General features: G+C 44.4%; 1 protein-coding gene across 2 annotated transcripts in view; it reads right to left on the bottom strand.

Annotated features, from left to right (window-relative positions):
• Positions 1 to 17,991, bottom strand: part of nlgn2a (neuroligin 2a) — a 207,972-nt gene that overhangs the window by 112,842 nt on the left and 77,139 nt on the right. For both annotated transcript variants that reach the window (XM_079667932.1, XM_079667931.1), the window contains exon 2: positions 9,937 to 10,795. In XM_079667932.1, coding sequence (XP_079524058.1) covers positions 9,937 to 10,432 — 496 coding nt within the window. In that variant the 5' untranslated portion in view covers positions 10,433 to 10,795. The remainder of the gene's footprint in view (positions 1 to 9,936; positions 10,796 to 17,991) is intronic.

The raw sequence follows: 17,991 nt of genomic DNA, 5'->3' as shown, positions 1-17,991 counted from the left end.
CGGCCTCCCCCACCTCCCGGAGTAAGACAGAGCCTTTTGAGCGAGCGGGCCACTCGGAGTCTGCTCCACTGCTCCTCAGGGTGGAGCAGAGAGGAATGGAGGATGAAGCAAGAGAGCAGTCGCAAGAGCAAAGATGGATTCTGTCAGATTTGTTTGTAAGGGTTGGACCAGAGGCTGGAGAAGCTCTGACCTCCATCTTCTGTAAAATGATAATGATACGACTTCAAATCTGACTCCTTGTCGTTTTGATCACCGCATACGTTTTGTCTCCTTCAGTTCTAGTGAGTACATCACAGAAAACGTGTGGGTAAGGGGGAAGAAAGACTGAGGATATTTAACAAGTCACTTTGGGAGCTACAAGCTGTAGGTATCTGCAATTGTTCATTTAACGGAAGTGTATTCCACCTGCAGAAAGATGGTAATCTATTTGTCCCTCCTTTTGTCTCCAATTTGTGTTCTTCAGGGTTAGGGTATCCGTAGAAGGAGATGACATTAAAAAAAACAGATGGAGCAGAATAATCATGGTATTTTCTGGCATCACAAGCAATATATATAATATTTCCACTGCTGTTGGCAAGGCTCTCTTTTTTTCCATTATCTATCTGTTTGTTTTATCTTTTTTTAATTATTTATTCATCTCGAGCCGTTTGGCAATGCCCATGCCGCAGCGCAGCCCTCCGCCGCCCGTGCGCGTTATTGTGTTAGTATTGAACCCTTCTTGATGAATCTGCTCAGAAATTTGAAATATTGCAAGATGGGGAGATGTGGGAGTTTGAGTGTGATGCATGGAGATAGATGAAGTATCGGCTGGAATAATGTATGAGGTCCTAAGCTCGTACCCTGTGGCACAGCCCAAGAAGCTGACAACGCTGAGGTTAGCGGTTCAAATCCCCCAGGATTATGTGGCAAAACTGATGTATATCCTCCTTCGACAAAGCTAATTGAATAGAACATGCCACTTAAAAGGCATTTTATAAAGACGTATCAGGGTTAAACTGCAGCCTACCACCAATAAAGTTATTCTTATTGTTGTGGAATCAATCTGTTTGTTCAAGGTCCATTCTATTGTGTTTGTTTTAATCTGAATTCCATCCTTAAAAGGGATCATTTTCAGGTTCATATTAGTATGTATAGTGCCTGTAGTGGGACATGTTTCCATGCTTTAATGTTCTAAAAGCTCTTTATTTTTCTCATACTGTGCTGCAGCACCTCTTTGGGAGTGTGTGGGAGCCAAACTCCATCTGGAGGGAACTTTGGGAGTATACATGCACAAAAACCTATATAACACACTACAGGAAAAGGAACAAACAAACAAAAGTTAAAATGGATATTGATACGCAAAATACCAACCACTGCACTAGTCTCATATTTAGATGCCTCAGGGAAGTCTTTTCATTGTTTTTTAACAAAAAGGTAATCTAAAAGCTTGTCTGGGGTTGTTGGACATGGATTGATAATATGCATTATCAATATGCCAATCAAAAATTGGCACTAGGATTGGCAGGAAGATGTATGAAAGAACAGGAAGGAAAGAATAGACGAAAACTATGACTTCCTTAGGAAATGGTGCATTTCAAATATGATTCCCTGTATTGGAAAATAAACTTCGCAAAATATGCAAAAGATAACCTTCTGCAAAATAATCAAAGGAAGAATGGAGAGCACTGTTTGATATGTGGTCAGAAAATGTGTGTGAAGCTTGTCACACACATGGGTGTAAAGGTAAAAGGGTAAAAGGTCAAGGTTCTCAATGTTTTGAAGCCTAGACCCCACTTAAACCTCATTCACACCAACGGTGTTTCAGGGCCGGTTCGGAGCTGGAGCTTGAAAAGCACCAGGTTTTCCTGTTCACACCGCAGCGGAGCAGCCTCTTAGCTCCGGAATCCGGTTCGTTTCAAGCACCAAAAAATTGTCCGGCTAGAGCAAAAGCACTGCATACTGTACGTCACGCTTACGTCGATGCGGGGGCAGGGGCGGGATCAACTCCTGAACAACAACAAAAAGCCGACGTTTTATCTAGTTTGTAAACAACGATGGAGAAACTTAACAAGCAGCAGTGGTCCACTGAAGAGACCAGCTACCTACTGGGAATATGGTCTTCCAAAGAGGTACAGAGGAAGCTGGAGCACAATCGGCCATTGGTGTTGCTGTCGGTGTCAGCTGTGAGGGGTTTCCGCGCGGTCTGGCTTTATGAAGCAGGCACGCAAACGGTTACGTCATGACGCAAACGATGACATAATGACGCAGCACCAGTCGGACTCTGGGCAGTGTGAAAAGAGCAGGAGCTAAACCGAAGAACCGGTTCTGAACCTGAAAAGCTCTAGCACGGAGCTTGAACCGGAGTTGCGTTGGTGTAAATGATGTAACAGTGAGTAAGACACCACACAGCTGGTGTATACTTTTCAGCAGGGGTTTTGAGTCTACTGACAAGATACAGTAAGCCTTTCTACACACACCCAGAAGCAACCCATTTCTAACATCAAAGTGATGGTTTATCCTTCCTATGCCCTCTGCCTAATTGTGCAAAGGGCAGCCATACAAGATCCTGTATGTTTTCATAGCCAGTTATCATTTAAGGGATGCTGGGCCCTAGCTACTTATCTACCATGAAGCCCTGCTCTGAGCTAATGGCTGCTGACTGCTTAGAGAACACGCGGTTAGTTTGCGGGGCCTGAGGCGACGGCAGCAGCATCGGCCGGTCCTTCCCTCCCTTTCCCCTCTTCCATCGATCCACTGTGACTCTGCAGGAGCCAGATGAAAACCTCTCGCTATGATTTATGGGATGTCATCTGCAGGGGAACCGGCACAGTCCCCTCCCTCCTCTTTCTGCATTTGATGAGGGAGTAACATGCCAGAGGGTTTAACCAGTTCCCCTGGGTCTTAAGGCCTGATGTTTTACCACAGAAACACAGAAACTAGCTGGCTTTGAAGTCAACGATTTACATTAGAGTGGTATTCCAATTACCATTGATGTATTGCAGAGTTACTGGTAAAGTGGAGCAAAGACTATCCGTTATTGAACGAGCTTAGGGGATAACGCAAAAAAATACCCCAAAAAAAATATGTTAGGACAAACTGATTATTATGTATTTGCACGTATAACGTGACATAATTTCTCTATTTATTAAAACATATATTAATAATGATTCATTAAGTCATGTTCCATTTCTTGTTTTTTTCCCTTAAGTATTACACATTTAGACACATATTTAACCAGACCACCATGGAATTAATGAAGAAATGACAACACATGGCTAGCTTAGCATCTTACTAAGCACTTAAGTATTAATTAAGGAGCCATGAGTAACCACCAAATGTTAGCGTATTTGTTTATCTGTGAACAAACACACATTCATGTCAGTGTGTCCCACTTTCCTCCGTTTGCACTGATGGGAGCATTAAGAAGTAATTCTGCAGGCTTAATCCACTTAAAAGGAGGAAGGTTTTTTTTAAGGATTCTGTCTTAAGGGTGCCCTATAAAAATGAAACAAGTAAAAGGCCTCAGGAGACTTCAAGATGCAATGTTCATTATTTAAAAGCATGCAGGATAGAAGAGGAATCACCAGCGAGAGAAAAGGGCGAGGGTGTGTTAGTATGTGAACATATTCAGCTTCATGCGGTGTGGTGTGTCCCTGTGGACAGCGAGCCAGGGCTGATTTTTTGATCTGCTGCCCAAAACCTTTTCTGCTCGTCTGCTTTCTTCTTTTCCTCCCCTCCCTCCCAAGCAGGACGTGTAAAAAAAAAAGAGACTTCAAATCAATACGGGAGGAGAAGCAGAGGAAAGGAGGAGCTAAGAGAAAGACAACCCTGGAGTGCTGAGGCTAGCAATGTCATGCCTGACCTGACCAACATCAATCTACCAGCGATATAAAGAGGGATATGTAAAAAATGTTTTGTGATTTTAACAATAAATAAAGCCATAATGTTAAAACTATGTCTATATTTAATTGAAGGGGCCCTTTTATGCTAAAATGTCTTTATGTTTCTCATATTGCCTGTGCTGCAGCACCTTTTTTCACCCTCTGTCTGAAACCAGAGCCCAGTCCGCTCTGATTGGTTAGCAGAACGGCTCTGTTGTGATTGGTCAACCACTTAGAGATGTTCCACCCTTTAAGCCTATCAAGTACAATGTGTTGGAGCGCTGCCCAATAGAGTAGTAGTACATAGTGATGTCACTTTGTCACGGAAGTAAACAAAGGGAAAACATTACATTACATTGGATTTAGCTGACCCTTTTATCCAAAGCGACTTACAGTAAGTACATTCGACCAGGAAGATACAACCTTGAAGAAAACAGAATCATATCAGTACATCAGGTTTTATAGAGCCAAACATTTCAAGTGCTACTCAACTGGCTATAGATAAGCCAGTCCTTTATTAGTATATAAGTGCTCTGTTAGCAGTTCTTTATTAGTAATTCTATCGCTCGAAGTGGAGTCGAAAGAGATGAGTTTTCAGTCTGCGCCGGAAGATGTGCAAGCTATCTGCTGTCCTGATTTCAACGGGGAGCTCATTCCACCATTTTGGAGCCAGGATAGCAAACCCACGTGTTTTTGCTGATGGGAACTTGGGTCCCCCTCGCAGCAAGGGTTCAGCGAGCCGTTTGGCTGATGCAGAGGGGAGTGCACGTTCTGGGGTGTACGGTTTAACCATGTCCTGGATGTAGGAAGGGCCAGATCCATTCGCAGCATGGTATGCAAGTACCATTGTTTTGAAGTGGATTCTAGCAGTTACTGGAAGCCAGTCACATCACATTGTAAAGTTAGTATAGGGCTGTCAATTTAACGCGTTAATAACGCGTTAACGCAAAACAAAATTAACGCCAATAATTATTTTAACGTGATTAACACATGTGTATTTTTTTTCCTCGGCCGCCACGTAGTTTCAGAGTGCATCGAGTTTAAAATACTATCTACAAGCTGACAGCCCCCCTCCTGCCACCCGATTGTGGCAGACCACACTTGACACGCTCACCGGCAGGCACCGACTGGTCATCGGGAGGACCGGGAGGGTGTGTGTATGTGTGGCGCGAGAGAGAGACCTTACGTGTATTGTTGTTAGCATCTGGTGCTAGCTAGCTGCGCTAACGGATATAAGGAGCTGTTTAAATGAAAACAGAGGAGCGACATTTCGCCACAACTGCGCCGAGCACTTGACTTTATGCAGGTAGCCAGACAGTGGGACATTGTCATTGTGACACACACACACACACACACACACACACACACACACACACACACACACACACACACACACACACACACACACACACACACACACACACACACACACACACACACACACACACACACACACACACACACACACACACACACACACACACACACACACACACACACACACACACACACACACACACACACACACACACTTTGTATTGTATTATTGTATGATAGAGGCTCCAGGTTGAATTGAGGCGAATATTTGTAATGTTCAGAGGTTGTTGTGTTTAATATTCATGAGAATATTTGTCATTGTTCAAATGATAATACACATTAGCATAAAGCATATTTATGTTGATAAGAGTATTAAAAACTTGAAAAAAATTCCTCTAAGGTACATTTAGAACAGATAAAAAATGTGCGATTCATTTGCGATTAATCGCGATTAACTATGGACAATCATGCGATTAATCGCGATTAAATATTTTAATCGACTGACAGCCCTAAAAGTTAGCAATCATATATCAGGCTATAACTAAAGTAGCATTGATAATAGAGTAACGTTACTGGCAGGACTGTTGATACTGATCCATAACAGAAACTAATGCGCAAGTATCAGCCGTATCTCGCGTTACCTAATGCAACTCCACACTACGGTGCTGTGTACCGGAGGAGAGACGCGAGATACGGCTGATACTTGACGATCTGGCGGAGAAAGGTTGTGGAGCCTCCGTTGATATGCCGTTGTAAATGGCTTGATGGAAAGCAGGTGTGTAATCGGGGAGGGTGCACAGCTGATTGGAGCAGGTGAGTGGAGGTTGAGCCGGGAGAGAGAGTAGCGAAGGGGGGGAGAGAGATGTAATATGGTTTCCTGATAAACCTTTTTCTCGATAGGCTTCAGCTGTGGAGAGTATTTTTGCTGCAGGGAGGTGGATGCACCTCGCACCCAGGAACGAAAGCTAGCTCCGGTCCTTTTCCTGTTATGGAAACTGTGGACTCGATGTCCTGGCTCCTGGTGAGCTGGAGTTTGTGCAGGTTGAACAAACTCCAGCTCACCATAATTACAAATGGTGAAATGCAATGTAAAATTACCGAAAAAATACCAGCTCACTAAATCACAACCGCTCAAACCAACTACAAACTACTACCGCGGATTGGGCAGAGAAGGAGTCCGAGAAAGTTGCTCCCCCATGTGACGTAATATGACGCGTTTGACGTATGACGTTAAAAAAAAAGCAGTTTTTAGTAGCAGAGCTCAAAACGGCTCATGCTTTTTGGGGTTTTCCCTCGGACAGAGGATGAAAAGATGCATTTAAAAAAATGTTTTAACATTTGTAAATCAGTTACATCTTCATCCAGACATTTCAAACTGACAACCTAGCTCGACAAGAGATCCTTAAAACATTGTCCTACAGTGACATCATCTAAAACTGTGATATGAAGAAATTGGTAAAAAAGGCTAAGATGGCAAAAAGATAAAGGCCAGTACGTATATTATTCTGGATTGTACTTTTAAATCATCACAAAATAAATGATGTGCTGAACTGAAACACGTCAAAATGTGTCTGAAGGTTTAAACATAGAACAAAGTATTTGAGCTTAAAATATGTAAATTCCTAGAAAACGACCAACAATTGCTGAACCGTACATTGAAACGTTGACCTTTAACAACATTTAAATGCAGTTTTCCAATTCACAATGACATCTGTAAGTTTAACTGGTTTATAAAGCATTCAATGAAAGGCCAAATTATTATAGGTGTAGGAGCTCACATTAAAGGTCCCATGTCATGGCCATTTCCACTGATCATAATTCCATTGTTGAGGTCTACTAGAATAGATTTATATTGTGCAATTTTCCAAAATCACTTTGGTTTCTCATACAGCATCTCTGTAAACTACGTGTATTCACTGAATTTCACTCTCTGCCTTTAATGGCTTGTTGTAGCTCAAATAGCTCCAGCCCCCACCCTCCCTGTGAGCACAGTGTGCTCTGATTGGTCGGGACGTTGTGAATCGCGCTGAGCTCCGTGGAGGTGTGGTTTCCTTGTTTAGCGACAGCGAAACACCGCCAAACTCATCCTGAGCACACACAAAGTCACAGCCGAAGTAAAAACAATAAGTGTGGCTTGATATCGAGTAAGAAAAAGGTTGATAAACGCTGTGAAAATGGGTCTGCAGAGAGAATTTTGCCGCGATCCCAACTGTCTGTTATCAGCCTGCAGCCAGGGAGGAGAGATCAGCAGAGCTGCATGCACTGAGTGTGTGTGTGATGAAGTCCGTGGATTGGTCAATTTGGACCAATCAGCGGGGGCTTAACGTAACGGCTCCACAGATTGGTCCATTTGGTTCCGGGTAACGCATGACATAATGAGTTACCTGTAAGAATCAATGGACAGTGACGTATCTCCAACGAGGCGTTTTGGAGAGGTGTTTTCTGTGTTAGAGTTTTACTCGCTACAGGGTGTACTTTAAGGGGTTTGACTCTGCAGACCGTTTACATGCATAAAAACCTTCATAACACACAAGGGGGCGGGTAATAACCGGAAAAGCATGACATGGGACCTTTAATACACTATCAGTGTTAATAAACTAAAAAAATACAAGGTAATGTGCCTGCGAGACTTCACTCAGGTAAACAAAACATATTACCCGTGCGCAGCAGCTAACCTTCCTGCGAGCCTTCGCTCAGGTCACATTTACACACGGCGCGGCTGAAGCCCGCTAGCACTATTAGGACTAGCAGTATCGCTAGCAGCCACATTGTTTAGGCTGTCAAATACGCTGCACCGTTTTAGATGCAATGAGTGTCTCGTTTGCAGATGCTTCATTAAGTTGCTTGTGTTACCCCCTTTACAAGCAACACATTGAGTACATAGATTGCACCTTGCACTATCGCCACTACATTTTTTAAAGTGCACCCAGACCTTCGATCGCTTCGCTCTGTCCGCCATGCCTGCGGGAGTCTCACAACAATAATAAGAGCGCTGTTGAGAGAGATGACGAGTGGCATTTACAGTGGCCAATCAGAGGGGTCTCAAACCGGATACATCACACAAGATGAGGGTTCCCAACCAACCAGAATGGTTTAAATTCAAACTAAGGAAGTAGACGTAACAGATATACCGATAGCAGCAACGTTTGTCCAGCGGCTTAACGGTATACCGATACCGTGCAATCAGATACCGGTTTTGACTTAGTACCGGTTCTCGATACCCATCCCTACACCTGTGTGACATTTCGAGAGAGTGCACTGTACACCAAAGAGACAGTGTGTTAGCGATTGTGTGTGACTCTCTGTATTATGGCACTTTTTCCACAGGGTCGTATAGCACAAAAAACTGTAAAAACAAGTTGTGGGAAATGAATGTATAGTGCTCTATACGTGCCCGAGCAGCTATAAGTGGCAATGACGGGGTGCTGAGAGCTGTGGTGTTGGGGTGGAGAGGCGGAAGGAAGGAAGGCAGGAAGGAAGGGTGTTGAGCTGTGAGGGGCTAAAAAAAAAGTCCAGTCGAGTGATGGAAGTGCTGACAGACAGGCTGAAATGTGTTTGAAAAAGTGGAAATCAGTGGCTCCTCACTACACTGACATGAACACTGATGTGCACATAGACAGCAAGAGAGGCATAGAAGAATACAAATGGACATACACACGTTGATATTGATTCTCCTATGCAAGGTGGGGGATTCTTTTCAAGCTGAATTGTATATGTCAAAACTTGAGTTATAATATGTGCTTGTAAAAAATGCTCTTTCTGAAGACTTTTAGTTGTTTGAGGTCAAACCAAAAAATATTTCCGCATAGGAAACTTGATTCTTAAAGCCTTCTCTCTGTGAAAGGTTATGGCTTTGTGCAGCTCAGATATAGAAATGAAAAGACAAATGTGAAACACGTTTTAAGATAGGCAAAGAGAGAGTGCACACGACGACAAAATGGTAATTTCCCTCTTTTTTTTGGCTAACACAGAGCCCCGGCAGACAAAAACGTCCGCGGAAAGATCTGAGATGAGAGAAGAGGGTTCTTGACGGTAAAAAAAAGTATGAAAAATCAAATATCACCTAATCCTTTTCTTATAAAGCCCCTGGAAACTGATTCAGTCCTGGCCTTTGTTCTCTTGCTTTAGAACACCTTGAATGGGATGTAATGTGAAAACCAAATTGAACAGTTCTTTGACCCACAATGGAATATTTTAAATATTGTTCCCTTTGTATGCAACACACACACCCCTTCATATGCAATTTTTAAAATGTAAAGTAATGAACCTGCAAAATAATTAAAACAATCACAAGGCATGTTTTTCAAATTAGGTGAACTTTCCATGACTACTCACCCTTATGAGTAGTCCTAATTGACCGTTCGCTAAACCCTAACACTGAAAAATGATTGTCCAATGATAGATTAGCAACGGTATCTGGGTAGGTCAGGCCTGTCAAGCTTTGGATTACTCCGTATGTTGACAGGGTTCTTGTTTTATATACGAGATAACTGGAAACATTAAAAAGTCATTTCCAACCACCTCCTACCTGCCAGCTTGAATTCAACCGAAAAAATAGACGGTGACTGGCGAGAAACTAGAAGAGAATTGTTCTGCCCTTGTCTGAAATCAAGGAGCATGGAAAGCTTGACAGGCATAGCAAAAGTAACTTAGGCGATGGTGCTTAGCGAACAGTCAATCATCTGTTCATTCTGCACACTGTTACCCACTAAATCTCCAAGCCTCCCCTTAAATCCTCCATGTAATAAAGTCCACTCACCATCCTCTGTGGGCACGTAGACATTAAGGTAGAGGCAGTCCTCGCTCTGGTTCTGGATGTATCCCGCCGCCACGTCCAGGTTGTCCGTGAACCAAACCGGTAGCATAATCTCCGGGAGCACGCCGTGGACATTCTGAGGGCACACGGGGGCAAACTGGGTGGCGTTGCGGATCTCCTGCCAGGATCCCGGGGCTTCGGGGGGCTGGAAGCGGCGGTCGCCGATGGGTGCCGTGGCGTAGGGGACGCCCAGGTACTGCTCTACAGGGCCCAGGATCTCGTTGTTCAAGTCCTTCTTGATGCCTCGGATCTTGCCGTAGTTGGTGGTGACTATGGGGTTTTTGGAAGGGTCCATCTTCTGGCTCGAAGCCAGGCTGCAGAGCAGGATGAGGCCGAGCACACCCATTAGGCACCAGTCTGTCATGAGACTAAGGGGTAGCGTCCTGGACAACAAACCCTGTTGCCTTTGTTTACTTCGAGCAAGTGGAAGAGGTAGCATGGTTGGATGTGTACTGTTCAGCCAACTGCTTATAGTCTGTTCTGGAGAAATACAGTCCTTTATATGGGATTATAACCACCAGTCTGGAAGCACCCCTAACCCTAAAAGACCGTGTGGAGCTTTTTTGAAGGTTTGATCAAGACCAGGAGTGCTGAGTAACGGTGAGATGGAGGGCAAAGCAGCTGTTGGGGGGAAGAAGGGTCCTCGGGGTGTCGGAGGAGGAGGCCTGACCTCGGTGTGGGTGCCAGGTCAGTGTTGGTTCAGAGCATCAAGGATCCGAAACGCTTCCCTAGCCATGGTTCTGTTTCGTTTCATCCCTATTGGTCCCCCATTATCCAGATTGTTTTCTGCAGCTGCGGAATTCTGCAAGAGACAGAGAAGGAGGATATTTAAAGCACAGTGATACATAAAGAAATAATAGTAAGAGAGAGAATGAGGATAAGAGAGATTATAGTTTATCTAAAGCAGATATATTCCATTATATGTTGTTGGAGGAACATTTTCCTTTCAACTGTTTCCAAGTGAAATATTGTTCCTGAAATAAAAGCAATGGGATGAAAAGCCCTCTACAGACAGCATTGTAGTGATCAAGTCAAAAATACACATTAAAGGAACATTTCATGTGGTGATCAGTGTTGGGTGTAACGGGTAACAAAAGTAACGGAGTTACAGTAATGTATACATTTTTGCTGTAACAAAGTAATGTAACGCATTACTAACGACATTTGGGTAATATACTACCCGTTCCAATTTTAACCCAAAATTAAATGGTGTTTTGTTTTTTAAGAATTTACCAACATCACGAGACATTCCGACACCAGAGAAATATTGTGGGGGTAGATTAGTAAACCTGGGGCCTCATTTATAACGCCTTGCGTAGGATTCACGTGGGAAGGTTGCTTACGTAGTACAAAGCAAAAAAATAGGTACAGAAACGTTCCGACATTTTCCGATTCACAAAACATTGCGTACCGGCGAGGGAAGTGCGTACGGCACTTCCTACGCCTGTTTCCCTTTATAAATCACAATCGACTCGAAATGCGGCGCAGCTTTTGCGGGCTTCACGTAACGCCCATATTTGCCTATAAATAATCAAAGAAACCATGTCAAAACTACTTACAAGGAACCTCTCTCCCACGCCAAGACTCATTACTACTCCCGTCTCATCGGTGCCCAGCAAAGCAACCCCAGAACACTGTCCACCATCAACCGCCTACTCCGCCCCTCTGACGCCCCCCAGCCCTCAGGGGCTCCCGATCTGTGCTCCAAATTCCTCTACTTCTTCATGGCGAAAGTTGAGGCCATCCATCAGCAGCTCCTGGCGCCTGGCCCTCCCCCTTACCTGCACCTCAGTCACCTGGTAAGGCACCCCCAGCGCCGCGCCTCTCCCACTCCCTTGTGGATGCTCTCCAAGTGGCCAAACTGGTCAGCTCGGCCAAAACCTCCACCTGCTCCCTGGACCACATGCCCACAGCCCTGGTCAAGGACTGCCTACCCACCCTCTGTCCCTACATGGTGGTCATCATCAACGCTTTTCTGGCTTCTGGTATAGTCCCCACCAGCTGCAAAATGGCTTCAGTCACCCCTAGGCCTGTCGCGATAATCGATAAATTGACTTATCGTACGATAAATAAAAATGGACTCGATAACTTTTCTGAGCTCGATAAATTGCCGTTTACATAAAGATGTGACCAGCATTTTAGCCTGGAGCGCTGTGGCTGCCAGGCGCGCTGTGTGGGGCGGGGCTTACACACAGCCAGGTCAGGACACTCCGCGTGCACGTGAAGCAGCCAAATTAATAATATAGCGACAAGCGGGAGACAACGTGTGACTTACTCGCGGGGAATTTAAAGTGAAATGGAATTGGTTACAAAACCCAGAGACACATCTCGATTCTCCGGTGTGGCAGTATTTTGGATTCAAACCAAATCAACGAGGCGAACCTACGGACTTGAATTAGCCGGGCGGTGTGTCGCATTGGTTTAAAAAAGGTAGTAACAAAAGCAGGCAATACCACGCATTTTAAACCACCTAAAACACAACCACCCCATTCCGTTTTCCCAGTTGGGAGCAAACACGGCAGCTGGAGATGGAGAGCCCCGCCCGACAATGCAGACATGTTGGTGTTCCTTGCTCGAAAACTTAGAAAAACAGATTTGGATATGGCCTGTTGAGGCATCTGGGTGGACTGTACACTTGACTGTTGTTTTAAGGAGTTTTTTTTTGCTTGTGAGATAATGTGTGCTCATATTTATTTATTTATTTATAAAGCTCTCTCTCTCTCATATATATATATATATATATATGAGAGAGAGAGAGCTCTGTTTTCCAGCCTGACTCTATTTAATTTATTCTTTTGGTTGTGTGTGATTTAATTAATTTTTTATAATTTAATTAATTTGTTTTATTTATTAATTTATATATTTTAATATTATTTCACATTTCATTTGCAATGTTGAATGTTCAATAAAAAGTTATGTTGTTGTTATGTTAGGATGTACTAGAATTATTATTATATATTATCATTATGTCTAAAATGGTCTTAAAACGGTGCCGACAATATTATCGTTTATCGCAATAATTTCCAGAAACATTTATCGTCCAACAAAATTAATTATCGTGACAGGCCTAGTCACCCCCATACTCAAAAAACCTGGCCTGGGCCCTGACGACCTCCAGAATCACCGGCCGATCTCCAACCTTCCTTTCTTAAGCAAAACTCTGGAAAGAGTGGTCGCCGGCCAACTCCATCTGTACATGTCCAACCATGAGCTCTATGAGCCCTTCCAATCTGGCTTCAGACAGCAACACAGCACTGAGACCGCCCTCATCAAGATCACCAACGATCTCCTCATTGCTGCTGACTCTGGCCGCCTCAGCATCCTCATCCTCCTGGACCTCTCTGCAGCGTTTGACACCATCTCTCACAACATCCTCCTCACCCGCCTCTCAGACCTCCTAGGTATCACTGGCACAGCACTGTCTTGGTTCACATCCTACCTCCATAACAGGAAACAGTTTGTCTCCATCAACGGCTCAAATTCACCCCCGGCCCCAGTCCACCACGGTGTACCCCAGGGCTCTGTGCTTGGCCCCCTCCTGTTCACCATTTACATGCCCCCCCTCGGCCAGATCATCCGACATCATGGACTCAATTTCCACTGTTACGCTGATGATACCCAACTGTATCTCAGCACCACTCTATCCTCCCAGCTCCCCCCTCAGTCTCTCATCAACTGCATATATCACATCAAAGCATAGATGTCATGCAACTATCTCAAACTAAACAGCAGGGAAACAGAGCTCATGGTTGTGGCACCCAAGGCGCTGCTCCAGAAGGTTGGTGACTTCATCCTCGAGGTTGACCGCTGCTCCATCTCCCCTTCTCCTGAAGCCCGCAACCTGGGTGTCATCCTCGACTCCACCCTCTCCTTCCACTCCCACGTCAAGTCTTTGACCAAATCGGCCTTTTTCCATCTAAGGAACATTGCAAGACTCCGACCGTCACTCTCGGAGTCGGTTGCCAAAACCCTAGTCCATGCGTTTGTCACCTCCCGCTTGGACTACTACAATGGTCTCCTGTTTGGGGTTCCCAACAAAACCCTGGACAGGCTCCAGTATGTCCAAAACTGTGCTGCTAGGGTACTCACAAATACAAAGCCGTGGCAGCACATCACTCCCACCCTCATCCACCTCCACTGGTTCGCCGGTCAAGTCCTGCATATCATTCAAAATCCTCCTCCTTACCTACAAGTCCCTCCATGCCCATGCCCCCCAGTACCTATTGGACATCCTTCACCCACATGCCCCTCCCCGGAACCTGCGGTCTTCAGACTCTTGCCTGCTTACCACCACCCCCCCCCCCGCACCAAACTGCGGACCTTCAGGGACAGAGCCTTCAGTGTGGCAGCCCCCACCTTCTGGAACGCTCTCCCTGCGGAGATCCGCAACATCCCACGCTTGACGCCTTCAAAAGGGCCCTCAAGACCCATCTGTTCACTAAGGTCTTTGGCCCCTAATCTATTTGTTGTTTTGTCTGTCTGAATGGTTGTCTGACTGCCTTTTGTTTTATTATGTTTGTTTTGCCCTGTTCTTCCTTGTAAAGCGACCTTGGGTCTCATGAAAGGCGCTATATAAATCGAAGATATTATTATTATTACAAACGCCCATTCATTCATTCATTTTGACTGACTGCATGAAGAAGATCGCAGGAAATGAGGACAGAACAGCTAAAAAAGACATCTCACACCGTGTCAGATTTTGGTTATTTTGGGTAGGTTGAGATAAATCATATTGTTTCGTGGATGCAGTTTGAACCAGAGTAGCAGCATGGAGGTCGGATCGTCACCAAAATAAATAAATAAGTGGTCCGAAAAAGGTTAATGACAAAAAAATACACATAACCTTCCTCAGGCAGTGTGTTTGTACCGGGGACAGGAGACACCCCCTTGATGAGAAACTCTAATAAATGATCGGGGAATCCCTCCGGAGTGGAGTCATGACGACTAGATCTGAATAATTGTTTTGTATTTGGTGGTTTGTGTTCCAGCTGTCGATCAGCAACTATATATCCATAATCCACCAGTTAAAGGAAATACAACTAATGTGTTGCATTATATTAGCTGTACAATTTACCACATACGGTGTTCTTAGTTTCCATACTTCCTGTGTTTTACAAGCAACTTATCAAGTCTTGGCAAGCGGCATAAAACACGATTAAACGTGATAGTATATAAAACCATGCTCGTATCTACAACCTATAGAAATGCAAAACGGCGTCAGTTTAGACGTAATTCTGTCCTCCTACTTACCGCATCATTTATGGGAAAACATTTCATTACATTAACACAAAATATTCGAGGTGGTTTTAAATGACATATCCGTATTTATTTATTTCTCCAAGTTATGTTTTTCTGTGCACTGAGGAATCGCAAACAGGCGTTTGTTTAATCATTTTAAGATTGGCTTAAATCAATGTTTGAAAATGAATTCTTCATATATGATAAATGAGAGGTAACATTTTATTTATGGTATTATTTCCACATATTTCTCTCCATTCTTCCTTCTGCTAACGGTGTCGCAGTTTCTCGTCTATCCCGTAGTTTGCGTGGTGGACCGCACATTTTCCCGTCAAGTTATTTTTTTATAAATCGCAAACATTGCGTAGAAACTGGCGTACACCATTTGTTAAGCGTATATCCCTTTATAAATGAGCCCTGGTGTTTACCCTTCAGGCTCACCAAGATCCCTCAGCTTCGCATCGGGTTCCCTGATCCACGTTCTTTTCCACATAATGACCACCTCGCTGCACATTATCCCGCTTATTACACGGCCATACTAAACAAACTACAGAGCCCATTCCGTGTTTATTGTTTACTTCCTGTCTGTGTTCTTCTGGTGATGTAACTGACGTCCAGCGCTCCGTCTTGGTCATCATTGCATCACAGGTTGAAAAGAAACACTGTTTTCCTGCATGTAGGAACTATCAAATGCAAACTGATTCTACTTCCTCTGGTTTTTTCTACATAATCTAACCCAGGGGTGCCCAATTTCGATCGCAAGGGTAGTGTGGGTAGATCACATTTATACTTTTTTTTTTTAAAAACATTATTTTTTCGAAGTTAGCCTATCATCCATCCTTACTATGAAATTTGCCACTTGATTGACGTACAGGTAAGCCAGTCTGAGTTGTATTGTGCCATACGTGTTCATGCAGTTATGAGGGGGCCTCACCACCTCATCTGAAGCGCAAATGTGGCGCACTATTATACGCTTATCCGGCGCAATTAGTGTAAGCGGGTTTTTTATGCATGAAACCCTAAATTGGACATGTTCACCCTGTCCTCATTTGACATGTATGAGGATACGCTCCAAATCCTTGTTGTTGAACTGTGTTGAACCTGCCAGCTTACCCCTAACACATCTCAGCAGGGAGCTAATGTAGTCTACATCAAGTCTTACTCCAACAACCCTGCTTCTGATGCCTCAATATCTATGGTTATTCATTTGTTAAAGGCTTTCAGCGCCGCTTCTGGAGACATACATACAACAGACTGCATGGACGAGGAGTGGAGGCTAAAGATAAGGGTGAGCCTTTCACTGCCCAGCTAGGTTGAAGGGCAATAATGTGCGCATGTAAGCAGCTTAGGACTGCCCAGGACCCTTTTGGGCTGCATGCATCACACACACACACACACACACACACACACACACACACACACACACACACACACACACACACACACACACACACACACACACACACACACACACACACACACACACACACACACACACACACACACACACACACACACACACACACACACACACACACACACACACACACACACACACACACACACACACACACACACACACACACCTTAATTGACCCGCACTGTACACTGAATGAGTTCCCACACTGTACACTCATTCATGTAATCTACTGCGGAAAAGTGCAAATCCTCATGTCAGAAATGCACGACGCATGCAGGAGATTATACCGTCATAACATTGTTGCGTGGTGTTATGTAATGGTAGGGGGCGATCACCCTTGCAGTGATGCAGACAGTGCAGGAAAAAAAATCCCTTTATGTTCTCACCCACTCTTTTTTTCATGATATCTGATTTTAAAAATCCACCGTTGATCTCTTTTTTTACGCCCCTTCTTGCTTTATCACCACGCCATAATTGTCCCATTTTAAGCTATCATTAACCGTCTTATTGCATCGCCAGCATCCATTGAAGCGACTCTTCGTTTTTGTTGTATTTCTCCCACTCTCACACTGCCAATAAAGCCATTTAAAATGTGAAAGTTAAGTGTCCTGAGGCATGACGACAGATAATTAGAGTGTATAGGCTCATGCGACCAGTCTCACTCACACTGATGTAAGACATACAAATAAGGAGGCTCATTCAATGTGATAATACAGTTTCTAATGAACAACAGGCTCTTAGAGGGTGATCCAGTTTGAAAAAAGTGTGGTGAAAACACATTTGTGTCCTCTCAGAGAGCGGTAATTGCGAGCGAGTGCGTAGCATCTGTAATCGCTCAGTGTTCTTTTGGTACAGTGCGTTCAGCGCAAATATATTGGTGGCTGCCTTTGTTCCTCTCAGTATGGACTTTGTTGTTCTACCCACGCAGCCATGTGTGTGCCTGGGAGTGTACCCTCTCGTAGCGGAGCGGGCAGTGCGATGTGGGCTCTAATGAAACCGCAGAGGCCGGCGTGTGTTGCTCGGCGCGCAGGGACGAGCCCTCCAACCCACACACATTTACCATTAAACTTTCATCCTCTAAAACACATGAAAAGGACTGGGAGATGGGAAGATGGAGATGAAGAGAGAGTGGGAGAAAAAGCAGGGTTGCATGAGAGATGAGAAGTAGACATGTTCTGGTGTGAATTAAAAGCTTCCCTGTCCCTCTTCAGAGTTTTTGAGTAAAAGCCACATGAGGTGCTTCTTCACTGACCCCTCAAATCTATTGGAGAAGTGGGCATCCAAGGGCCGTCAACTTGCACCTCCAGACCAGGCAAAGGGCAGAAAAGGCCAAGATATGC

The sequence above is a fragment of the Notothenia rossii genome, assembly GCF_949606895.1.
Source record: "Notothenia rossii genome assembly, chromosome: 3".
Taxonomy (NCBI): Eukaryota; Metazoa; Chordata; class Actinopteri; order Perciformes; family Nototheniidae; genus Notothenia; species Notothenia rossii.
The sequence above is the reverse complement of the archived record's forward strand: the minus strand, read 5'-3'. Positions and strand labels throughout refer to the sequence as shown.